At 60.7% G+C, this 24,544-nt stretch overlaps 1 protein-coding gene across 2 annotated transcripts; it reads right to left on the reverse strand.

Annotated features, from left to right (window-relative positions):
- Positions 1 to 1,163: 1,163 nt before the first annotated feature.
- Positions 1,164 to 24,144, reverse strand: BCL7A (BAF chromatin remodeling complex subunit BCL7A). 2 transcript variants are annotated; one of them, XM_028527994.2, is made up of 7 exons: positions 23,668 to 24,144; positions 23,193 to 23,288; positions 15,766 to 15,847; positions 13,023 to 13,119; positions 9,103 to 9,270; positions 5,286 to 5,470; positions 1,164 to 4,113 (listed from the first exon to the last, which is right to left on the reverse strand). In XM_028527994.2, the coding sequence occupies exons 2-7, from the start codon at positions 23,282 to 23,284 to the stop codon at positions 4,042 to 4,044; spliced, it is 696 nt and encodes a 231-aa protein (XP_028383795.1). In that variant the 5' UTR covers positions 23,285 to 23,288; positions 23,668 to 24,144; the 3' UTR covers positions 1,164 to 4,041. The 2 variants fall into 2 exon arrangements, with proteins under 2 accessions (XP_028383795.1, XP_028383796.1); XM_028527995.2 differs by lacking the exon at positions 23,668 to 24,144 and having other exon boundaries at positions 5,349 to 5,470; positions 23,193 to 23,554.
- Positions 24,145 to 24,544: the final 400 nt, after the last annotated feature.

Consider the following 24,544-nt stretch of genomic DNA (forward strand, 5'->3'; position numbering starts at 1 on the left):
TCTGGCCATTTCCAATCCATGCCACCCGGCAACCCTGTCCTCCGTCCAGCACAGCCCTGGCTCACAAACCTCCGGCCACTCCTTATGGACGAGGAGAAAAATGAGCTTCTTAGCTGCGCGCCGGGCTCCTTCCACCACCCCAAGAGCCTCCCTGACCACACCATCAAAATGCATCTCTCCCAAGTGCACCAGACGGCTCCCTTCCCTGCCCCGAGGGCCAGGGTCAAGTCTGAGTCACGGCTGACCAGGGCTCAGCACTCCTGTGGTGCACAGTGGGCGCCTGGAAGGCCTTGTGTGTGATTGCCCCCCCACACCCCGGCAGGGAGGTGGGGAAGCTGAGAACAGGAAAGGCAGAACGGGGTGGGGGTGGGGGGAGAGGACACCAGCCACAGCCATTCTCGGTTCTCCTTAAGCAAACAGGCCCCGAGGATCTGTTTTCTGTCAAACTGAACTTTCCATTTCAGGCGCTTATTTTTGCTGAGCAAGGAGTCCTGGTAAAAACACTGGAACACGGTGAAAAGGAGAGGGGTGTGGGGGACAGAGGCGCACACACATGGAGAGAGAGAGAGATTTGCCTCCAGGTGGTCAGTGGCGTGAGACGGGAGCCAGCTCAGCAATAACCTCCCCGTTCCTTATCAGCACTCCCCGGGCGGGGCGGGTGTCAGGTGCAAGAGGAAGTGAGACAGACAGAGGGAAAAAGAAGGGACACAAGGACACCTCCCGGAGGGCATCTGAGCTGAGGGGAGGGGCAAGGGCCCTGGGGGGAGGTTCTGGCCCTGGCCTGAACCCAAGTCACCAGATGGGGAATTAAGATAAGTCAAGACAAATTTTCAATCAGCCTGTCCTCGTCCCTGCCTCAGGCCACAGACCTAGGCTGGGGACCAGGCCCGGCTTTTAGACCGGAGTCCTGACTGGCTACGTGACTTTTGCACCAGGCAGTCCCAAAGTTGCCTCACGGGCATAAGGTGGCCCGTGACACCCGCCCACAGCACCCACTGGTGCCTGATGATGGCAGTGGGCAAGCGAGACTGTGGAACAGGGGTGTCCTGTGGAAAGCCAGGGCCTCGCAGCAGAGCTGGGGGCCAGAGCAGCTGCTGACCCGCATGCTCCACACCCATGGGGTCTGACTCTTCGTTCTGCTGCTACAGAGTCACAGGGCAGTGTTCATGATCGGAAAGTTTTTTATTTTCTGCAATGGAACCATTGTACATTGTACAAACCATATCTACTGATGGAATAAATAAGTGAAAAATTATACTGCTGTACAACACACCAAAAAAAAAAAAAAAAACATAAGAGGAAAAAAAATTAGATAATGTGAACAAGTCTTTATACCTCTAACCAGGTCCTTGGCCATAACGAACATTCCAAACCATGACGTCGTCTGTAACAGGAGGTCACCACCCTATGCGTCGGTCAACTGCCGTCCGGGTTATGGGTGTTAAGTGCCAGCACTTCGTGGAATGTGTAGCCGCAGCGTCCCCAACTTCAAGTTTCTCGGGGGGTGAGTTTGCCCTGGGAGCCCTTAAGGCCGTGGGGCCTGGTGTCCGCGGAAGGCATTCGCGTGGGACCCCCACCCTGGCTCGGCCGGCTGCAAGGTTTTGGCTCCTGCGGTGGGACAGGGCGCGGGCGGGCGGGCGCGGGGAGGCTGGGGGACAGCGGCTCCGAGGAGCGGGCTGCGGGGAAGGAAGCACATCTGGATTTTTGCAGTGTCATTGTTCGCCGTGGAAGGCCTTCCCGGCCAGTGTCAAGTGCGGGCCGCGGGCGCTTTGCCTGGCGTGGCCTCGGCGGGGCCCAGTCCGTCCGACCGCCGGGCCCGTCCCTACCTTCAGGCACTTCAGAGAAAAACCAACGACAGCCTCAGCGTCGTGGATGGCGTCGACTCCCCTTGCCTGTCTGGGCAGGCCAGCAGAAGGGGCGCAGGGGACCCCGGCCGACTCGCTGGTTCCGTGGACGCATGCGCACAGGTGCGCGCGCGCCCGTGCGCGCGATGCGCTCTCAGCTGTCCTGGTTGTCACCTCTCGCTTCCCAGAAAAGAGCAGGAAATAAACACCCAAATTCATCTTTCCTCAGAATGGAGTTTTGCTGCAAAGAAAAACGTGACTCGAACCCTACAGGATCTGGAGGTAACGCCGCCTGGGGAGCCGCTGAGAGGTAGGCGCAGCCCGGTTCTCGGAGAGCTGACTGCCCGAGGGGCCAAACTGACAAGGATTTTGTTTTTTTGTTTTTTTAAGACAGAAACTTTTCGGCCACCGCTCACTTCAACGTTGAGATTTCCAAAGTTCGTCTGTTTGTTTTCCCTTATTTCAGGAGACATTTTTGCATGAGGTATTTGAAATTCAGGAACATTTTGATTCTTCTTGAAGTGCAGGAAATAGATCGGCTCTCTTCAAAGAAAAATAAAGCGAGAGCCTCACCCTCAGAAACTCGTAGAAAGTGGAACCTGGCAGACACTTCCGTGGTGGTCAGGGAGAGAGCGCCCCCCCCTCCCCCCCCCCCGCCCCGCATCAAAGGTGGCACCTGAATATGCACCGATTAGCAAAAAACAAACAAACAAAAAAAAGAAACGAACAGAAAACAACCAACAAAACCCCCGCGACGCCCCCTCCCCCCAGCCACACACAACTCGAAGGGAGCTGGAACTCCAGTGCAGTAAAGAAAGCTCGGGGGGAGGGCTCAGGTCTGACAAGTCATAGCAACTAAGGGCCACCAGGCCTCAGAACCAAACACTCAGGCCGCTGGTCCAAGGGGGCAGCTCCGCTTCGGTGAGAGGGAGCTACCCCAGGCAGGCAGGGATGGGGACGGGGGTCCAACTGCCCCTTCCTGGAGGCAGGCAACGCCGTCCAACTCCTCCCTCTGGCCTCCAAGGCTGAACCACCAAGGCCTGCTCCTGGCTGGGGACCCACGATGGGGCGTCCTGGGAATGAGACGGGATCCAACTGTTGGCTCCATGGGGTCAGGAACGTGACGCAGAAGCAGGTGGATTTCCTGGACTGCAATCTTGCACCTGCCCCCCCCCCCACCCCCAGGGTGGGGGTCAGGGGACCTGGAGAGGCAGAGGGTGGCAGGTTCCTTGTGGATTTGAAATCCAAGCAACGTCCTGTCCTGGGAGAGGAAGTTCAGCACCAGCTACTCCTGCCGTCTGCTGGCCGCCTCCTCAACCCTTTGATCACTGTGAGCCCGCCCTGCCGTCGGCCACAGAAGCCATTCCGTCCTCAGCGGTGCTGGGGAAAGCAGAGCGGTGGGGGCAGAGGGTGGAAGCGCCAGAACAGTCTAAGGGTTCTGCACGTCCATTTGGGACGCTTGGAAACGCCAGGCTCAGATGCCCCGAGGAGGTGAGCATATCAAGTGGCTGGCGCTTGGGGACACGGTGCCCTGACATCTGAGACTCCTCGGACCCCGCAGGCTGGGCAGGTGGCCAAGGAGGTCCTACTCGCCAGCAGCCTCAGGCTCTCCTCCTCCCTGCCTGCTCTGTTCCCACTGAAGTCCCAGGGCAGGGAGGAGTGAGATGTGAGGGCTGGGGCAGTGGCAGCCTCAACAAAACCGAGAGGGCACTTTGCAAAGGGAGATGCAAAACAACCAGGAAAACATGCCAGAGGTCACCTCAAGGGCACAAGGCACAAAAAAGAAAGCAGGAGGAATCGGTGGAACAGTGACAAGCCCCGACGAAATGCGAATTCCTGATGGGTACCACCCTCAAATAGCTTATATCATTAGAGAGAGAAGTGGGCGGGGGGGGGGGAAGGGGGGACATACAGCAGCAACGCAAATGTAATCTTGGCTTCAGAGACAGTGTCTGACACTCCTGAGCTGTCAACCCGCCTCCACAAGGACAGTCACTTCAAGATTCGAGTGTTTTGCTTCACAGCAGAAAGTTCTTCAGTGTCTGAGAAGTCGCGCCGTTCTAGGTTTTCTTGGATTTGCACTTGGTAAACTTGGAAAGTTAGTAGTTCCGACCCGAGGGCTCGCTCGGGGAAGCTGGAGAAGTAGGCCGGCTGACGGGTCTCCCGTGAAACTCGGACCGGAGTCTGAGGTGCACGTCTACATCTCTTCGGAGTTTTGTTGCGAAGCCTCCAGTTTCATCTTTTTGGAGGGCGGCCCTCCTTCCAAATCCTTGGGGGAGGAGAGAGAGAAGAGAACGGCAGGTTACCAGGTCGGGAGATCGATGAGGGCAGCCGTGAGGTTCAAGGTCAGTCCAGGAGGGAACTGAGGGCAGGACCCTTGGCCAGCCCAGCGAGCGTGGGCTTTCGGAGGCTCACGGAGCAGCGGGGAGCCTCCGGCCCACACTCCCCCCGTGTCTCCCAGGCCTCCAGCCACCCCGGCCCTGCCTGTCCCCATCCTCCCTCCAGGTGCCCCCCCACCTCCACCTCTAAGCTCTCCCTCCCTGCAACCCGCCTGGAGCAGATGCCCCCACTGCCCACCCCCCAACCTGTAATTCACAGCCACAGCAATTATTTACACACGAGTTTCAAGTTCACTTTTCCGAGTGCCCTAGGCCAGCCTGGCCAGCGTGCAGCTGCTGCCCGAGGCCCAGCACAGGCCTGGCCCTGGCGGACGCCCAGCCTTGGTCACAAGTGCACAGGGATGTCGCTCTGGGGAGAGGCACCGGGAACCGCTCAGCACAGTGGACACAGTTTGTTGTCGACGCTGGGACACCGCTGAGTCCCCGCTCCTCTTCCAGGAGCACAGAGGGTGACAGTGGGGGCCGGGCGGTGGCCGAGGCCACACTGAGGCATATCCCGTGGGCAGCTTCATCGAGAGTCACCCGTATTCTGTCACTGCATTGCACCCTGTCCCCAGGGCGGCTCTGGGTTCTCATTCTGGCAGCTGCAGACTCTGAGGCTCAGGGTGTGCTATGCGACAGAGCTGGGATTCGAACCCAGGATATCTGCTCCTGTCCACCGGGCCACCTGCTTCTGCACTGTCTGCCTCAGACCAGATTCGGACAGTGAGGACCCAGAAAGTGGTCCAGGCAGGAGGCAGTGTGGTCTGTTGCAAAGTGTTTCCAAAGAATGCTTTCTCCAGCCTCGAGGATTCTGAAGATGTATCTCCCCAGCTCTGAAGGCAGTTGGCTCTGGGTCACTGAGAGCAGGCAAGGCCTTTGTGGGTGCAAATAAAGGGACCCTCCTCTGGCTACACCCTCCCGGGTCCCACCCTGCACTGCAGCCCCGGCACCCGGAGGGCGACACAGGATGCTCACGCGTCCTGCTCGGTGGGTACATGGAACTTCCGGTCGTCCCACGAGAAAGCAACAAAGCGAAATAACAAAACACCTTTCGACGTACCCCCGGCGCCCCAGCGGGCGCCCGGCCCCTCTGGCTGCCCCTCGGAGGCCTCCATCGAGGTACCTGAGAGATTGAGGACGTCTCTGCAGCCAGACCCGCCTCGGCCGACGGCTGCCTCTCCACCTTCTCCGAGCTGTTCATCGAGTTTTCCGCTGAAGACTGGGAGTTCGGCTCGTCAGAAGCATCTGAAGGAAAAAGCAAGACGACAGAAGCTGTTTTCAGGCACGTGATTCGGGCGGCCAGATGGGCCAGTTACTAAAAATACCGGGAAACTGAGCGTCCTGGCAGTTTGTCAGGCCTGCAGTACGCTGGGGTGGGGTGGGGCGGGGTGGGGCGGGGGGAGGAAGCTGGGAAGCCTCTTGCTTATTTTTTAGAGGTATTGTTTTAAGCAGCAAGGCCACGTGCTGGCCCCTGCGGCCTCTGACCCTTTCCTGCACAGGCAGCTGCCAGGTGGCCCTGGAGGCGGCCTAAATGATGCACCAGACTCATGCCGCGTGCACGTGGCGCCCTCTGGTGGACACAGCGCGCTCCAACCACAAACCAGAAAAAAAAAATCTAGGTAAAAATCTCCGATCACCTCACACCAACCACAGCCACCGCCCCAGTCACATTTTAGAAGATTTAGTCCCATTTTTCCGGATGTCGTCCCCTACCTGTGCCTAAGTCTCCTCTCTCCCCACGTGGGGATTGTGGAGTATTCTGGGAGAATGTTTCATGTCTTTAAAAATCCTCTAAACACAAGATGGCTGACCAGCATTCTCACCAATTCCTTGTTTAACGACTCCTGTTCTGTCAGTTACTGGGGCTCTTTCTCATGCACTGGTCCCCCCCCCCCCCCCCCCCCCCTTGCCCAGGGGCCCGTTCTGCAGGCCCCCAGGAACACAGGTCACCCTGATTTGTTAAGTCCAGTGCAATACTTAAGAATGCGTCACTTTCTAGGGTTTCCGAGACGCCCCGCCAGGGCCTGGGCTGCGGCTTCCTGCCGCGGCGGGTCAGGTCAGGGGTCAGCCCTCTCCGGGGCTGGCCTCCGCCTACGAGCTGGTGTCTGTTTATAGACGCGCCTGGGTTCCGGCGCGGCCTCTGCCACCTGTGTCCTGTGGGGGCCCGGCCTCTCCGCCTCGGTTCCCCTCCCCCCACCCTGGTGCAACCACGGCGGGCAGCAGCCACCCTGGTGAGTCACTGAGGATTAACTGGAAGGACGGGAAAGGTACCCACGCGGCGGAATGACCCCCCGGTAGGAGTGGCTCAGGGGTGATCCAGGGCACAGAACCCAACTCCCCTTGAACCGGACATTTCTTTGGTATTTTCAGTTCTGCCTTTCAGGTTGCGCACAGCGTTACCGTAGGACCCAGCCACGCCCCTCCTGGGCGCAGACGTAGAGGAACTGAAGACGGGGACATGCACGCACGCACGCACGCACGCCGCCACGCAAGCGTCCGCAGCAGCCCTGTGCGGAGCAGCCGGGAGAAGGGAACGGCCCAAATGCGGACGAACCGCGGCGGGGATGGGCGACGTGGGGTCTGTCCGTACAGTGGCACGTGACTCGCCATGAAAGGGAATGGAGCACCCACGCAGGCTACCGTGTGAGCGAGCCTCGAACACGGGATGTCGCGTTCCGACGGCGGACGGGAAACGCCACGTGCCATGCGACTCCGAGGGCAGGACCTGTGTGGAACAGGTAAGTCCTCGGGGACAGAGAGCGGAGCGCTGGGTGCCAGGGCCGGGGGGCGGGGAGATGGGCTGTGACTGCCCACGGGGACGGGTTTCCACGTGGGGAGGGAAAAAAGACTTTGAGCTAGAGGCGACGGCTGCTCCACACGGTGGAGGGGCTGGATGCCGCTGACGGGCGCACCTCCCCGTGGTTCTGTGAAGTTCATCTCCATTAGAAAAACCCACATTAATGTTATACTCTGTTTCATGAAATGTGTTTGATTTAACGAACACTTTCCATTGTAACTGTCCTGCCCTCTGACCGTTGCTCCCTTTCTACCTGCCGAGTGGGCCTCACGGAGCAGGGGGTGGGACCCCCGATGCAGGCGCAGACAGCAGGAAGGCGGCTGGCCAGCGGAGAGTCTCGCTGAGCCCCCGCCGGGCCGGCCGAGCGCCCGGTGGGAACCGGCCGTGGAGCTCGTGGAGGGTGCGGGGCTCAGCGCAGCGGCCTCTCTTCGCAGAACGGTACTGGAACTCGCCCAGGGGAAATTATTTTCCTGGGGCCTAAATTTAGTCCAGGGAGTTTGAACATTATGTCATTCCCTGAACTCAGTCAGCAGTAAACAAGTTCAAAGCAAGGTCAACAGCTGGTGACCAACACACTCTGTCCCACAGGCGGCCGGCACCCACCTGGGAAGTGGGGAGCTCAGGCAGCCCCTGGCAGGGGGCAGGGGGCCCCGCCTGGGCAACGCTGGGCAGGAGTGCAGGACCAGAGGCCTGGCGTGGCCCGGAGGGGACCCTGCTGTGGCTCCCACCTGGACCTGGAAGGCTCGTGGGCTGGGAGTTACCAAAACGTGGCAGTTATTATGGAAGGAAGCCCTAACCTAGGGCATGATTCCTGTAACTGGCCCTTTAAAAGGAGACACAACCCCCAAACGTGGGCGAGACAAGGCCATGGCCAGAGGGAAAGCAGGACAGGAAAGCAGCCAGGATGTGTCCCACACCTGGTCCTCACGGCCCCGCCCCTGGCGCCCCGGGTCCCCCCTCCCTTTGGCTCACCAGGCCCTTCCTCGCGCCGGGCTCAGCGGAGCATTTCACACTCTCGCACACTTTCCTGCAGCGACCTGGCCAGAGAGGCAACTTTGATTTGCCTCTCGTTTCATAAACAAGGACACAGGAAGGTGTGCAGGAGGGGTCACGGCCAGGCCAAGGCCACACAGCTGGCAGGTGTCGCCCAGATGTGACCGGTCCGTCCTGTGTCCGAGGCCCCCTGGCTCACGATCGCGTGGCGGCCTGGGCATTATGACTCACAGCCCGGCCTCACGAGAGAGGAGCTACCGCACATGCTGGCCTGGGGAAGTTCAAGTTCAAACAAGTGCGGTTTCTACCCAATGTGTACAGCTTTCCTATCCCCCTAAAGTCAAACCATTGTAAGTCAGGGACCCTTGAAATGGAAAGTTTCATTTCCAGGGGTCCAGAGACCTCAAAATAAACACGAATACCCGTACACACGCTGGCACAGCCACACCCCTTCCTCCCACCTCCACCACCCCGCCCTCTCCTCCCACCTGGTCCCCTTCCCCTGCTCCCAACCACAGCAACCGAAGTGACCCTTCAGGTCACAGCTCTGAGACTCCCAGTGGCTCCGGTCTCATGGGCACGAGAGGCAGGTCTGCCCAGGGGCCTGTGGAACCCCACGCACTCCGGGTCCTGCTTCCTCTCTGGTCCCGTCTCGAGTCTGGGCCCCTCGCCTGCCCAGTCTCCCCGGGGACACACGGAGCGTGCTCCGGCCGCAGGGCCTTTGCACGGCAGCACCCTCTACTCCCGGCATTCCCCCAGTCAGCCCGGGGCTTGCATCCTCCCCTCATTTGCTCGGAGAGGCTTTCCCTGACTCCCCGACTTAAAATAGCCACACGCTCCCACATTGGGGCAAGACACCTCATTCCCCCTTCTTACTTTATACTTCTCCAGAGCACTTATTTTCCACATGCTAGATTTGTGCGGTTTTTAAATTGCACCCCTAGGAACACGAGCCCAGGCATTGCTTTTCTGCTGGTGGCCGCCTGGGGCCGCGCATGGCCGGACCTCCTTAGAGACCCGTTGGCACCTGTCTGAAGGGAAGGTTGGACAGAGAGAGACCCCCGGTCCCCACCCCCAGCGCACATACCTTCTGTCCCAGGGAGCTCCTTCCCCTCGGCCTGGGCCTCGTCGGCCTTGGCGCCGGTGCCGTCGCCGGGCGCGGACGAGTTGGGCTCCGGAGCGGGGCTGGAGTTGCTGCTGTTCTCCTGCTTGATGGGCGAGGCGTCGGCGATGGAGCTCTGGTTGCTGTTGTCGTCTGTGGGGGGAGCAGAACCCCAGTGAAACCCCACAGCAGTGGAGGGGAGGCAGGTTAGGGGGCTCAGCCTCCCCACAACACTTCGCTGCCTGCAGCAGGATGCTGCCCGCTGCCCGGGGGAGGGGGCCCCTCTGAGCGGGTGCAACCAGGGCTGCAGGCTCCCTGAGAACCCTGCGGTTGGAGGCGGCCAGCCACACACAGTGGGGGCACATGGTAAGTCTTTGGGGGACCCCTGAGGCCTGGGGTCCTGGGTGAGGAACCCAGACATCCTCCAGCGCACCTGGCCCTGCAGCCGGGGGGCGGTGGAGCCAGAACACGTCCGGCGACCCGACCAGACCTCCGGACCGGCTTCCACTGCAGCCGGAACGAAAGGGAGAGAAGGACAAGCTAACACCCCGAGGTGGACATTCCGCAGGACAGCTGGCCCAGGCTCTGCAGGTCAAGGCTCAGAAAGAACCAGAATCAGGGAAGACTGTCACAGATGAAAGGAATTTAAAAGACCTAACAGCTACCCACGTTGCGAGGAAATTATTTGGATCCTGTGTTTTAAACATGCCAGGTCACGTTTTGGGGCAGTTCGGGAATATGAACAGTCTCTGGAGTTGAAAGATATTACGGAATTGTTGTTTCTTCGGCCAGGGTGACAACGGCACAGAGAATGAGATGTCATTCATTAGGGACGCGTGCTCACGTGTCTCGGTGCAGGCTGACACCTCGCAGCGAGGGGACACTCACTCTGAGATGCTCGGGCACGGGCCACACGCCCCTCCAGAATTCTCTGGACTTTATGCCCAAGAGCTGTGCGTTTTGTCTACCTACGTGGTGTTTCCATTAGGAAAAAAAGTTAAATCACACTAGTCTCTCTATGATGAAATTCTTTTTTTAAAAAGATTTTATTTATTTATTTCTTGGAGCGGAAGGGAAGGACAAAGAGAGGGAGAAAAACATCCATGTGTGGTTTCTCCTCACATGCCCTCAACTGGGGACCTGGTCTGCAACCCAGGCATGTGCCTTGACTGGGAATCAAACCGGCGACCCTTTGGTTTGCAGGCCCGCACTCAATCCACTGAGCCACACCAGCCTGGGCTATGATGAAATCCTTCACAATAAAAGTAAAAGCTGGAGGCAAGTCCATCCAGTCATGACGTTGGTAGGGGAGCTGGTGGTGGGGCTGGGGGTCCCGGGGGTACACATAGCCTTGCTCCGGACCCCCTGTCTTGGGCACAGAGAGGCATCTTAAACTGTAGATATCCAAGTATTGACTTTATTTTTTTAATAAATATTTTAAAATTTATTTTTAGAGATGCTAAGAGAGGGAGAAAGAGAGAAAGAAACATCAATGTGTGGTTGCCCCTCATGTGGCCCCCACTGTGAACCTGGCCTGCAACCCAGGCATGTGCCCTGACTGGGAATCGAACCTGCGATGCTTTGGTTCGCAGCCCGCACTCAATCCACTGAGCTACACCAGCCAGAGCCAAGTATGGACTTTAAATACCACTACAATCCAATGCTGCTTTTCTGGGCCACGGCACACACCTGGGCCCAAGGCCACCTTTGTAAAGATGGGGGGAGGGGAGGAGAGGCAGATCACAGTCGGGGCACCTACTACAGGTCGAGCACCGGGCAAGAGCCACCTTGTTTAATCCTCTAGACAACCTGCCAGGTAGGCGCTGTCACCGCCTTCACTTTACAGAGAGGGAAACCCAGGCCCCGAGCGGCAGAGCCCCTGGCTCAGGCCAGTCCGCCCGCCCCCTGCCCCGTCTCTCTTCTACCACCGGCGCCGCGGAGCCGGCGGGTGCCAGGCAGTCCCGCAGCCCTCACCCGGGAAACTGCGTCTGATTTTAAGTGGCCTGTGCAGCGCTTGAAACACAGAACATTCTCTTGTGCATTCTGGGGCTTAAAAAGAAAAAAAAAAAGATGTACGCTCTTCTGATTTACCTTTTGAGAAAATCTATACTTCCTTCCTACGCCCAGATCCATGTGCACCTGAGTGAAAGGTGCAGACGCCCGGTGGGCGTGTGCGCGGTGGGCAAGTGAGCGACATCAGCTCTCACGGTTAGCGGGTTCGCCCCCGGAGTCTGGCCTGGTCTCCTGGTAACAGCGGGACCTTCCCTCTCTGCTTACTGCGCTTAAGCGGGATGGAGCAGGATGGAGGTGCCCCCTCCCTTCACTCCTGCTACCCCATCCCCCACCTGGATGGAGCCTGCGGAGAAACCCAGCCAGGCCCGCGTCTTTCCGGGCACCTTCCCACTCACGCACTCTCCCCGCACAGGCGCTGAAATGGACACATGCCCCGGCCGGTGGTGCAGTCGGTGGGAGGGTCGCCCCAATACGCCGAGGGGGCGGGTTCCATCCCCGGTCGGGGCGCACACAGGCAGCAACCAGTGGATACAACGACAAACTGACGTCTCTCTCTCAAATTAATCAATTAAAAAATTTTTTTAATAAAATAAAATGGAAATGATACCGGGAAGGTGCGCATGGCTCTTGGTCTGTTCGCCATTCTAGCGTTTTTCTGGAGCGTTACTCTAGATGTTTCTAGTAGCCGCACACTTGGATCCAAAGGACCGCGCATGCCAGCACCGGCATTCAGGAACTTCCCGCCACCTGGCCAGCGGCTGCACCTTCCGTGGGGCCTCTCTTTGCTCATCTGTGTAGTGGGTTTGTTTTCAGGGTGAAATGAGGTGATGAAATGGCCTTACTAGCAGACACTTGGCACCTTATGATGGCTTCTTAAATGTTAGTTACTAACATGCCAAGGCTTTAAGAAATTATCTATTTAGCCCTGGCTGGTGTGGCTCAGTTGATTGAGCACCAGCCTGCAAACCAAAGAATCCCTGGTTCGATTCCCAGTCAGGGCACGTGCCTGGATTGTGGGTTAGATCCCTGGTTGGGGGGCACGCAAGAGGTAACGGATCGATGTTGATCTCCCTGTCTTCTCCCTCCCTTCCCCTCTTTCTAAAAAAATAAATAAAATCTAAAGAAAAGAAAGAGAAAAGAAAGAACAGTGGTGTCAACACAACCACAGACTGGCTAAAGCAGGTCCCCAGCCTGGACTTGCTCCGTCGGACACTGGCGACAGCTTTTGAAATAAGACAACAAAAGGAAGGCAGGCTGTCGATGTGCTCTGACGTGAAGTCAGAAACCCAGGTGGGAGCTTCCCAGCAGCCAAAGCAAAAGAGTAAATGAGGCCTACAGTCATCCGTGCGGTATGTCGGGCCTAGGAGGGAAAAAGAACAGGGTTGTGCCCCAGAACACCGCCGGTGATAGATGTTTTCTGTAATCCTCACCTGAGGACACTTTGCCACGGCCTTTAGAAAGAGAAGAAGGGAGGGAGAGAAACATCAACTGGCTGCCTACTGCGCACACCCGAACCGAGGATTGTACACACTCAGATTGGGGGTTAAAGCTACAACCGAGGCACATGCCCTGCCCGGGAATCGAACCTGCAGTATTTTGGGTATGAGACGATGCTCCAACCAACTGAGCCACACCAGCCAGGGCTCCTGTGAGAGTTTGTGACCCTGGGTGAGAAGAGGCTCTTACTTTACGTTTCCCGGCGTGTGGGGCTGGGGAAGGAACTTTCTTCCCCGTCCCTGAGCCTTCTCCTGGCACCCAGGCCCAGTCCTGCCCGGCCCTCCTACCCCTGGCCTGGAATGTGGACGGACCTGCTGGGGAGACAACACGGCCGGCCGAGGGCAGCGCCTGAGCCGGGGCCCGGCAGGCGCGGGCCGGGCGGCAGGGGAGCTCACCGTGCATGTCCATCATCCCCGGGGAGGAGCTGTTCTCCGGCGTGGTCACCTCGGAGCCACACTTCTCATCTTTGCCCTTCTTCTTGTTCTTGTTTTTCTGGAGGAGAGAACGGAGCAGAAGCCGAGTCACCCCCCGGCGTGCCCGCAGGAGCGGGACCCGGGAGGGTGGCGTGAATACTGTGTTCCGCTGACTCATCTCGGAGCCCGCAAGTCCCCGGGGGGCTCCCGGTGGCCTATACCGGACGTGTCCCTTTAGGGGGCCCCACCTGCTTCGGCATCGGGGCCCCGCAGAGGTGGGGACTGCTGGGGCTAGGGGCGCGGCTAAACCCTCCCGGCTGGTGGGAGGCCCCTCCTCCTTCAGGGGGAGGATCTGGGGAAAAGGCCACCACGGCCACCGGCCCAGGGCAGGCACGGCAAAGCCCGGGGAGCCAAGGAGAAGTGCAGAGCCTGCCTGTCCCCGCTGCACCCCGGGGCAAGACCAGGGGAGGCAGGAGGGGGAGGGCATGCTTTTTACGCGTGGTTCCGTGTCTTACAACTGGAACAGAACCGCGTGAGAAGCAACCTGGGTCTATGGGTAAGAGACTCGCTAGACAAATCACGGAGCATTCATTCAGCACAGGGTGATGTCACAATTACAGAGGATAAGGCAGCGCTTCGTGTAATGATGGGGAGCGATCTGCAAAAATGTCAACGTTAAACACATCTCCAGTGTCTCCGAGACATCTCTGCATAACAGGCGTGGAGGTGAGCGCCGCCGTTACTGGGCCAGGGGGGAACTGGCAAACGCGTGTGTTCGCGTGTCTGTGGGCCGCTGGGAAGGGTGAACCCTGGGCGCCTCCTCCCAGGAAGGAGCTGAGCGGGGTGTAGGGGGACCTGGGGGAATGGGGATCGAGTTATAGAAAGACACACAGCATAAAAAGGCACGTCTGAAGACTACGCTAACCTACGAAGGCAGAAAGGAGACGGTGGTTTCCAGGCTCTTGGGTCAGGGGGGCAGTGGCGGCCAAGGTCTTTTTGGGGCGATGACCCTGTTCTGGAACCACAGCGGTGACAGAGACGCAACTGCGTCTCAGAGCCCTAGCACTTGAAGAGAGTGACTCGTATGGCAGACGAACGGGCTCGGGTGATAAACGTTCTTTTTCAGGGTGACGATTGAATTTTGTGACGCTGTTTGTCTATTTAAAAGGAAGTTCTCATGTTCTGAAGAAAAGGAGGGTGTGGCCATGTTGCAGCTGGGTGTCCCCCACAGTGCAGACTCCAGGCCGCAGCGGTCAGAGACGCGGAGTCAGCCGACTGGGGCGGGGCCCGGGAACCTGCATTTCTCCAGGATCCCCAGGGGATCCCATGCTCAGCCAGGCGTGGGACCCACCGCCCTCCAGGGAGTGGGGGTGGGGAGATGGCGGACTGTTCGTCCTGGCTCCCAAATGACAGCGAATGAGTCTTTGTTGAGTGTCCTCTGAGCAGCCACTGGGGTGATGAGGCCTCTCGTGCGACACGTCACCTCGGCTCCGCTGCAGACACCCCAGCACCTGGGGGTCACTGCCCAGCATCACAGGGTCGCCGGGGACGGGTCTGTCCAACCCCAAACCCCGCTCTCTGCGCTGTCTGCCCAGCCTGGGGCGGCCCGGTCCCTCCCGACCACGACGGCCCATATATTATGTTTCCTCCTGGATCACAATCCATTTGGCGCTCGCTCCCCTGCTGTCTGTTTCGTGCTATTCTATAATTATCTTCCCCCAACGAGATTATAAATTCCTTGAGAGCAGGGACCGCGTCTTCTCCAACGCAGCGGCGCTCACCCAGCACCTGATGGTGCGCGCGGCACACACGGCGGCCGCGCCGCAGCTGCCCGCGGGGAGCCTGGCGGCACGCTGCTCCCCATCCACCGCGGCCGGCAGCAAAGGCCGTGGCGGCCCGGGTCTCGGGGCCTCTGGGGCAGGCGGCTCTGGGGCTCCATGGGCCCAGACCAGAACCAGAAGGGGCAACAGAAGACGGTGGATGGGGAGGGGGGGGGGCTTTAACCCCGCCTTTAAAGCCCCCTGGAAACCTGCCAATCAAGACTGTGTGAGCCCCGGGGCAGATGAGACCGCGTGGCTTGGCGTGAGCCACCTTCCCGGAGGAGAGGGCTGTTCGCGTGCACAGGACCGGCACCCCCAAGCGGGAGGAGGAGCCCAGGCAAAGGCCTGGAGGTGGACTGGCCATGACAGGAGCTGGCCTGGGCGCCACTAAGGGGCCCCGAGGGACTGCCACGGATCCCTCCCCGAGATGGAGCGCAGCCGCCAGGGCTCCCTCTAGTGGCCACAGCCGCCGCCGCCCCTCCCCGAGCCGCCCAGGCCTCCCTGCACAGGACTCGCTCTGGGTGAGGGAGAAGCGCAGGCTCTCCGGGAGCCCAGAGAGAGCACGTGCTCTGAGTCAGACTCGCCGACACCGGCTGGGCGGCCCTGGGGACGTGGCTCCGCCTCTCTGAGCCTGCGCCCTCGCTTGTGCAAGGGGACAGTGGTCAGCTCCGTAGACGCAGTGTGAGGAGGTAGGGAGGTGACCCCTGGTGCACACACACACACAGCCCGCTGCGACGACGACAGGGCGCCCTTGCCTGTCTGCAGGTGCCACCTCGGCCCCCCCCCCCACCACGGCGCCCAGGGCCCCGGGGAGGGACACGTCTGCACGCAGGCCAACCAGGGGGCACTCAGCCCCAGAGAGGACACGCAGGGGGCACTCCAGGGTACGGGCCCCTTGTACTCACATCGTCAACCTTTGGCTCCGTCACAGGGACCCACTTGTAGATTCGCAGGGACGTGTCGCCCACGGTCACCCACTTCTTCTCCCTGTGGGGGAGGGGGAGGAGGAAAAGCCTGTTACCGGGGCCTCATCGGCAGCGCCCCGCCCCTCCCCTCTGTGGGGGCCCTGGCCGCACTCCCTCGGGGCAGCTGTGATACAAATAAGAGAACAAGTTCGAGGTCCCGGTTCGAATCCCAGCTCTGCTGCTCACTGGACCCCTGGGCGAGTCCCTGCCACCGGAGCCTCCGTGTCTCCATCTGCGGGACCCCGTGTGGCTGTCAGTCCCTCCAGGCTGCCATGAGGCTCCCCTAAGACAATGCCTGGTCAAGTCTCCCTGGTGCCTGGTGGGGGGGGGGGGGGGGGGATGGGGGAGGCTGCCATCGGGATGGCGGCTCTGGATGAGGGGGACCGGGCCCCGCAGAGCCAACAAACGGGGGGGGGGGGGGGGCCCAAGCCCTCAGGGCGGCAGAGAGGGCTTCAGGCCAGCCAGGTGTTTCCCCCTGGGGGTGGGGCGGGGGGCTGGGGTGCGGGGGAGGGGAGCTGGGCCACACATGGGGACTAACCACCCCGCCCCTGCCTCCGCCATCAGGAGGGGCGGAGCAGGCGGCAGCGCAGGGCGTGGCCAGTGGCCCCAGGGCGGCCCCCAGGCGCTGACTCCGAGGGGCTGGGGCTGCGGCCCGTGTTCCAGGGTCTGGAGGCCCAGGTCAGCGCAGCTGCCTCGCCTCCCTGCTGGCTGCACCCCGATCTCCTGGGGGCCGTGTGCAGGGTGCCCGCTGCTCCCGGCAGGTTTACGGGTGAAGAGGAGGGAACCTCGGACCACGAGGAGGCAAAGGGGTGAGTGTTTTCTTCAAGATTTTACTTATTTATTTATTTTCAGAGAGAGGGAGAGAAACCATGATGTGAGAGATACACCGATCGGTTGCCTCTCGTTTGCACCCCAACCCGGGACGGAACCCACAACCCAGGCCCGTGCCCCAACTGGGATCCGATGACCTTTCGCTTTGCTGGAGCACACCCAACCCACTGAGGCACGGCGGCCAGGGTGTGACTGGTTTTTGTGGAGGACGGCAGTGACCACCCTTCTCCTCCCCACCCCTCTGCTCCAAGCCACTGCCATTCTCTACCAGGGGGTCCCACCCGAGGCCCGAGGGCCACATGCAGCCCAGGATGGCTGCCAACGCGGCCCAACACAAAATCGTACATTTACTTAAAACACCAATATTTTTTTGTGATTACTTGTCACAGTGTATTTAATGTGTGGCCCAAAACAACTCTTCCTCTCTTCCAGTGTGGCTCAGAGGCGCCAAAAGGTTGGACACCCCCACTAGATTATTGTCACAGCCCCTGAACTTCTGTCCTTGACCCCCTGCAGTCCCTAAACCAGGTCGTATCACTTCCTGCCCCAAACACAGAGAGGGACACCGAGAGGCCACACACCAGAGGACACCTAGGCTCAGGGAGAACCCGCCAGAGGGGTCGCTGGGATTCGAACCCAGGCAGTTCTGCCTTCAGGGTCTGCCATCCTGGGAGAAGCGGGTCATGAAGGACCTGCCGTCTGCTCGATGAGGAAGTCAGCTGACACGAGGGACCCGCAGTGGGAGGTGGGGGCCAGACACCACCCCCCCTGCACGGGCGGTGCAGCTGCCGGGAGCCCTCGGCAGTTTCAGCAACAAGGTTCCACCCGAACCAAGGACCACGCGTGGCCTGAGCGCCTGTGCAGGTGAGCCACCCGGCGCCTTCCACAGCTTCCCCACCCAGATCTCAGCCTTGGGTCCTCCCCTCCATGTTGTGTGTGTGTGTGGGGGGGAGGGTGCCTTGTGCACTGCTTGTGAGACCTGCTACAGCCACTGGGCACCCCTTCCCCACAGGGGGCTCTGGGTCCCTGAGCCCGCTCAACACCAGCCCACCGCACCCTGCACACCTCCACTCCCAGCACCGCCTGCGCGGGGCCCACCTGTTCACTCCGGGGGAAGCCAAGGCCCTCGCTCTTATTATTGTACCAGTGGCTGTCTCCGTGTGTCAAATGCACTAAGCGCCGTACACCCTGGCTCTAATCTTCCCACAATCTCGGGCGGCAGGAACTGTCACTGTCCCCCCTCAACAGATAAAGAGAGGGAGGCCCGGGGAGGGGACGTCATCCTCCCAGAGCCAGCACTCAGATGCCTCTCCGCCCTGTCCCTGCCCCTTGCAGCCCAGACAGGAGAACGGACAGGCAGACGGACAGGAGGACCTAAGGGCAGGTCTGTAAGTCACTGCCTCCCCGCCTCCCGGGGGCGGGATGGACAATCCTCTATCCCAGTCTTTCCCCACCTCCACTCTGAATGGTCAGAAGGTGCCAGGAAGGGACAGGGACGTTGCAAGAAACAGTCTCAGTGACAAAGCAACAATCACAACAGCCATTGTGCGCCAAGGCTTCGTGCCAAGCATTTTATTCGCACGCTCTCTCTCCCAGAGATGACCCACGGGCCCGTGAAAGGTGGGGGGGGGGCACGATCACACCACTTCACAGATGGAGGCCCAGAGAGGTCAGACCACTGGTCCATGGTCACACAGTGAGACAGGGCAGAATCAGGCCTGGACACAGGCTCTGACTCCAGGGCCCACCCTCCGCTGCTCCGTCTCCCGTGGAAGCTAGGAACCCACTCCCAACGTGCCCACCGCTGGCACCCCACGCAAGTGACCACAGGCGCGCTTAGACTCACAAGCCCTCAACTGGCGTTCTGGGCGGGGCCCCAGAAGCTCAGCAAATCCAGGGCTCCATTGTGGTTTAAAAAAAAAAAAAAAGTAATTGACTTGTAACACACAAGGCCCCTTCCCAGGCAGTAGGAATGTTCCTAGTGGCAGGCCTCCTCGGAGAGGTTCCCAGCCTCCAGGTCAGGAGGGAGTCTTGTTGCTCCAGCTGGCGACCCCTGGCCCGAGTCCCCGGCCCACCAGGCTTCAGCTGCGTTTCTGGGTGTGGCCACCGAGGGCTGCGGGACGGACGGTAGAGAGTGGAGAACCCGACCTGGGCCTGCGGTTAGGCCTGCAGCCACCTGGGCAGAGGGAGTGCCGGAGCTCAGGTGTACGTCACTGAGCAAGCACCAGGGAGGGCGGGAAGGGGCTTCACAGCTGTGAGCTCCGGGGGGGCTCGTCACGCAGGTGGCTTGGCGGTGCCGTGGGACATGCCACATGGGCTCAGAGGAGCAGCTGAGTTCCCACTCCTGCCCCCAGCCCCCCACCCAGGTCACACGGCCCCCACCCCAGTGAGGGTATTAAGCTGTAGCTATGACCTCACATCGCGGGTGGCAAACAAGTAGCCAACAGGCGTGTTTTCTCCAGCCTACTTACTGCTTTTAAAAAATCTGAATCAGCCCTTGCTGGCGTAGCTCAGTGGATTGAGCTCGGGCTGCGAACCAAAGTGTCGCAGGTTCAATCCCCAGCCAGGGCACATGCCTGGGTTGCAGGCCATGGCCCCCAGCAACCACACATTTTGTGTGTTTGTTTCTCTCTCTCTCTCTCCCCCTTCCCTCTCTAAAAATAAATAAATAAAATCTTTAAAAAAATCAATCAGCTGGCTCTGGCTGGTGTGGCTCAGTGGATTGAGTTCTGGCTTTTGAACCCAATGGTCGCTGGTTCAACTCCCAGCCAAGGCACATGCCTGGGTTGAGAGCCAGATTCCCCAGTAGGGGGCGCTCGAGAGACAACTCCACATGTATGTTCCTGTCTCTTTCTCCCTCCCTTCCCATCTCCAAACATAAATAAAACAAAAATAAAATCTTTTAAAAAGTCTAAATCAATTGCTAAACTTGACCAAAAACATAAATTAGCAACCTTGCGTGAAGCCAGCCCTGGACGCACCCCGGGCCCTCCTGCCCGCACGGCCCCTGCCACCAGCCATGCTTACGTCTCTCTCTGTTCCCGTCAGACTGGGGCTCCTGGCTGAAAAGACTAAGGGGGTCCTGGCTACAGGAACGGAGCCTACAGCGCCCCTCCCCAGCACAGGCTCCTATGTAAACTGCAAGCACCCAGTCTGGGTTCCCCAGGCCAAGGCCAATTTCCAATGTCGTCCCAGGTCCAGGTCCAGGTCCAAGGGCAAGGCCATCTTAGGGTCACCTGGCTCCTTCAAAGGGAGCTCTAACTCCCTCACTTTGTAGTCACCCCCCAGGGCTAGTCCTTGACACCTCAGGAGGCCTTTCCCTTGCCTGCCCTGCCCTGTGCCTGGCGGGGAGGGCACCCCCGGGGGAGGCACTGAGGCCAGGCCCTAGGCACACACCACTCCTCCCCCAGGGACAGGTGGGGAGTCCTCTCTTTGTACCCACAAGTCACTGGGGGACCCTTCAGACCAAAGGCCCAGGGGGTCCCCAGCCTAAGCCTAGTTCTCAGCTCAAACCCTTGCTTCCTGCCCAGGGCCTCCCCCTCCCCTGCCCTCCCCTACCCACCCTGGGCCTCCCAGCCCTGGCCCAGTTTCCCTGAAAAGGGGCCACCATTTTGTCCTCCCTTCAGCCATCTTCCGGCGGCTTCACACTCCGCCACCCTGCCCCGCTGGGACCCCAGACAGAGAGGAGCGGGGGATCGGCCGCCGCCGTGGGTGGGGTGGTCACGGCTGGCTGCTGGCTTCTTCCGGGGGGGGCGGGGCGGGCTGGCACAGGGGTTGGTTGGGGGTCACGGGGGCTGGGGCAGAAGTACTGCCCAAGGCTTCCAGGCTAAACAGTATGCCAGACACCTCCACCGTCCTCTGGGTAAAACAGAGAATGCTGACTTAACTCTGAATTTCACATAAACAATGAACCTTTTTCTTTTCTTCTTTTTTTTTTTTTTTTAATGTAAGCAAGTCCCCTATAGTGCATGAGGCATCCTTAGGATTTTTTTTAAAGTATTTTAAAAAATTATTTTGTTGTTTACTTGAAATTCAAATTTAACTTGGCATCCTGTGTTTTATTTATTTATTTATGTATTTCTTGCTAAATCTGGCAGCCCAGCCTCCAGCCAGCGGTGAGGTGCATGGTTGGTGGCCACACAGTTAATAAACAACCTAAAGTCTGGAGGGCCGGCTGGGGCACCGTCCTAGAGCCTTCTGGAAGGTGAGATTTGGTTTCTCCGGGCTGGGGAAACCCAAGAAATAAGGCAAAGTTTTTTTGTGTTTTTTTTTTTTTGCTTGGAAGGGGCAGGGGGGAAAGAAGAAAAAACCATCAGCGAAATGTGGGTTTGTGTTTACAGAGTCGACCTTACAATAAAGACGACATTTAACGATGCCCCCCGTGTGCCGGGGTCCGGGATCTTGTTCTGGGGTGGGGGCGGGGGTAGGAAGCAGCGCAGGACCCCCTGGCGGCCAGGGTTAGAGAAGTTACAGGGTTTGCCCAAGGTCACGGCGAGGAAGTGACTCGGATGCTCCGCCCTGAGGTCCCAAAGCCTGAGGTCGTTAGAGGACCGGAGAAGTACTTTCCCAAAGCACGCGGAGGGAGGAGATCCATTCTCTCCCCCTCCCCTCCGCCAAACGCTGCCGGGCCTACTACGGCGGGGCTCGGGGTGGAAACCCCCCTCGCTCCATCGGCCCTCCCTGCAAAGCAGCTGGCAGGCGGGCGCTAGGGAGCAGCTGGCAGGGTGCAGGGCGACCTGGGGCAGAAGGTCCCACCACGCCTCCTGGAGCAGAGAATGGGTGGCAGCTTGCCCCTCGTGCCCTTCTCACCTCCGGGCGGTGACAGAAGGGACTCAGGCCCAGACTCGAGCTCTTTCTTTACACAGGCGGGAAGGCGACAACTCTAGGCTCCCCCTCGAGGGGGGGGGGCCCACGGGAGAAGGGGCTGCGGGCTTGTTTTCCTGTGTGTGTTTTGGCCTGCAGCTGTTTCTGCCATTTTTAAATGGCTCCAGTCGGCCGGGGGGTGCCCTGCCCGCGAGGGGAGCTCCCGCGGCCCCCGAGGACTTGGATCTCAACTTTGGAAGGCCTCCCCTTCTCACGGTTCTGAAAATTCTTTGTCCCATTGGAGCCAAACCCAGCCCTCCGCCGGGCATCCGGCCATCTGCAGGCAGCCCTTGCCATAGGAGGCCCGGGAGCACGTGGACTTTATTGATTTTCCTCTCGCCTTTTTTGTTGGGTTGGACTCAGAAAGGACAGCTAACTTGCGACCCGGCTAGACCGGATCCTCGCCCCCTGTGGTTTTTAGAGACCAAGGCGTTACTCAAGAAATGACACCCCTAAACATAAACACAGCCCGCCACGGGGGGCCTGACCAATTTTCAGGCGTTTTAAATAAAGGGTCGGGGCGAGCCCGCTGGCGCTGACACTCCAGAGCGTCGCTCCTCTCCCTCCCTGACCCCGGTGAAGCCGTGGGAAAAAAAATAATAAAGTTGAAACCAGGGAGCTGGGAGTTTCCAACAAGTCCGCCCCAACCTGGCGATCCGCTGCGCCTCGGGCCTGGCCCTCCGGCCGACTCGGAGTCAGACCCCGCGGAGGCCGAGCAAGCGGTCGGTCCTATTAATTACCGTGAGGCCACGCCGGACACTCGAGCGCGAGCTGGAAGCCAACCCCGAGTCCCCCTGTCCCCCGACTCAGAGAACAAAACAACGGCTCCCTCCGCAAAACAAACACGAGCAGCTGGCTTGGGAAAGGCAGACGCGGCCCAGGACCGGTTTCTGGCCAAAAACAGCCGCTCGCCCGAGCCTCGCGCCCGGGTGCCGGGCGGAGACGGCGCAGGGGGTGCCCGGCGCCCCGGGCCCCGCGGCGTCCCCTCCTCGCGCTCGCCCCCATCTTGCTTCCCCGCCTAGAGCCCTCGCTCCAGGCAGCCCAAAGCGCTAAATTTAAACGGCTCGCGCTCTGCAAACTCCGCAGACTCGAGGGCGCCGGGCCTGGGAGGCGGGGAGCGAGCGAGCGAACGAGCGAGGGAGCCAGCCGGGGAGGGAGCGAGGGAGGGAGGCCCGGCGCGGGCAAGGGCGCGGGGGCCGGCACACTGCGCCGCCCGGGGCGCGCGGGGAGGAGACGGAGACGGCGGCGGCCCGCTCGGCGCTGCACAATGGAGCTCGCGCTCTCCCCTCCGCCGCCAGCATCGCGGCCCCGGCGCGCGGGAAGCCGCTTTCATGTGACTTGCACAAAACGAAATGGCTTCTGGGGCCGGCCCCGAGCCCCCCTCCCGGGAGCCGAGCGCCGCGGCGGGGACTGCCCGCCGCTCGGCCACCCGGCCCGGGGCGCCCCCGCCTCCGGGCTGCCGCCGCCACCGCCGCGCCAGGTGGGCGACAGGCGCGAGCGCACCTGGGCAGCGGCCGTGGCCCCGGCCCCCGCCTCGCGCAGGTGACCCGGCTGGCGCGCCGCCCGCCCTCTCCAACTCCCGGGCCCGCGGGCGACCGGGCGCTGCGCCCGCCGGCTTTTTGTATGTGATCCGGGGTCGGGCGGCCGCGGCGCCCAGCGGCGCCTCCGCTTACCATTTGCGCACTTTCTCGATAGCCGCCATGACCCTCTTGATATCATCTTTGGCCCGGCTCCTGGTCTCGGCTCGAACCGACCTGCCCGACATGGTTCTGGCGGGGAGAGAGAGGCTGCGAGCGCGCCGCCGGGTCCTGCTCGCGCTCCGCGGCGGCCACACTCGCGCCCGCCCGCCCGCCGCTCACTCACTCACACACAGACTCACACACACTCACACGCTCACACACATACACACACACAAAGCCGGGGCCGCCGCGCGCCCGGGCCCAGTGCGCAAGCGCCGGGCGGCAGCTGCACCGAGCAGGGGGCGCAGCGCCGCCACGGCCGCCAGCAGTGCGGCCTCCGGGCGCCGCCGCCGCGGGGCCACCAGCTTCCCGCCCACCCTGGGGAGGCGGCGAGGGGCGTCTGGCGACCCGGACCCCGGGCCCCGGCACGCGGCGGGGGCGGCGGGCTCGCGGGCGCGCGGAAACTCACCCGGAGGCCGCAGGTGCCGCGGGGTGCCCCGGGGAGGGCGGGCTGGTCGCCGAGGGGACGCCTTCCGCGGGAGCCAGCTCGGCGGCGGGTCCACCGCCCCGGGTTTGCGGCAGCGGGTGCAGTAACGCAAGTTTCCTGCGGGGCTGTTGACTTCGCGGAGTTGAAGGCGGCGATCCAGGACGCGAGGTTCTCTTGGAGAGTTGAGAAACACTCTGCCGCGTGTTAACACGCAAGCTGGGACGTCGCTTCCCTTCCCTGCGTCCTTTTGGAAAACGGGGGTCGGAGGAAAGCCGTCCGGGGCGGGGCAGATCCCGAGAGACACTTGCCTACTAAATGGCTTTCAGCAGGGCAAGTTCAATGGGGACCCCCATTTTGGAGGAGTCGGGAGGCTGTTTCTTCCCCACCCCGCCCCAGGACAGGTCTGTGGAGGAATCTCCGGTTATCAGGACAACCCAGGTGCCACACCTTTGGGTTCAGGTGCCGCTAGACCGAGTTGACCAGAGCTAATTCACGCCCAGATGGGTGCTGGGGAAGGTGGGAGTGACCCTGTCAGCAAGCTCAGGCCTCGGGGAGAGGCTCTTCCGGCACACATGGGGAAACTGAGTCACGGGGAAGTTCAAGGTCACAGCCATAAGCTAGCTCTTTGACTCCCACTCACTCCAGAACCAAGCAGTTTGCCCTGATGTGGGTGGAAAAGCCACCGGGGGAGTGGACTCAGGGGCTGCCCTGCAGGCCTCTTCCTAGGCACGTCTTCCCACGGCTCTGAGCCCTGAGTTCCTCCTAGTGGGGAGGATGAGGAGAACACCGCCTCCCAGGCCGGTTCTGAGGGGCCGCGCAGCAGCAAGCCCCACTGCGGCAGCCTTAAGCTGTCCGCCTT

The sequence above is a fragment of the Phyllostomus discolor genome, chromosome 13 (assembly GCF_004126475.2).
Source record: "Phyllostomus discolor isolate MPI-MPIP mPhyDis1 chromosome 13, mPhyDis1.pri.v3, whole genome shotgun sequence".
Lineage (NCBI taxonomy): Eukaryota > Metazoa > Chordata > Mammalia > Chiroptera > Phyllostomidae > Phyllostomus > Phyllostomus discolor.

What these genes read in the sequence shown, in the direction of transcription:
- BCL7A (XM_028527994.2), bottom strand. Translation starts at nt 23,284, where the DNA reads ATGTCGGGCAGGTCGGTTCGAGCCGAGACCAGGAGCCGGGCCAAAGAT. An exon ending in CGGAGCCAAAGGTTGACGAT is followed by an intron (nt 13,120 to 15,765) that starts GTGAGTACAAGG and finishes TCTCTCCTCCAG; the next exon opens with AAAAACAAGAACAAGAAGAA. An exon ending in GGGGATGATGGACATGCACG is followed by an intron (nt 9,271 to 13,022) that starts GTGAGCTCCCCT and finishes CTCCCCCCACAG; the next exon opens with ACGACAACAGCAACCAGAGC.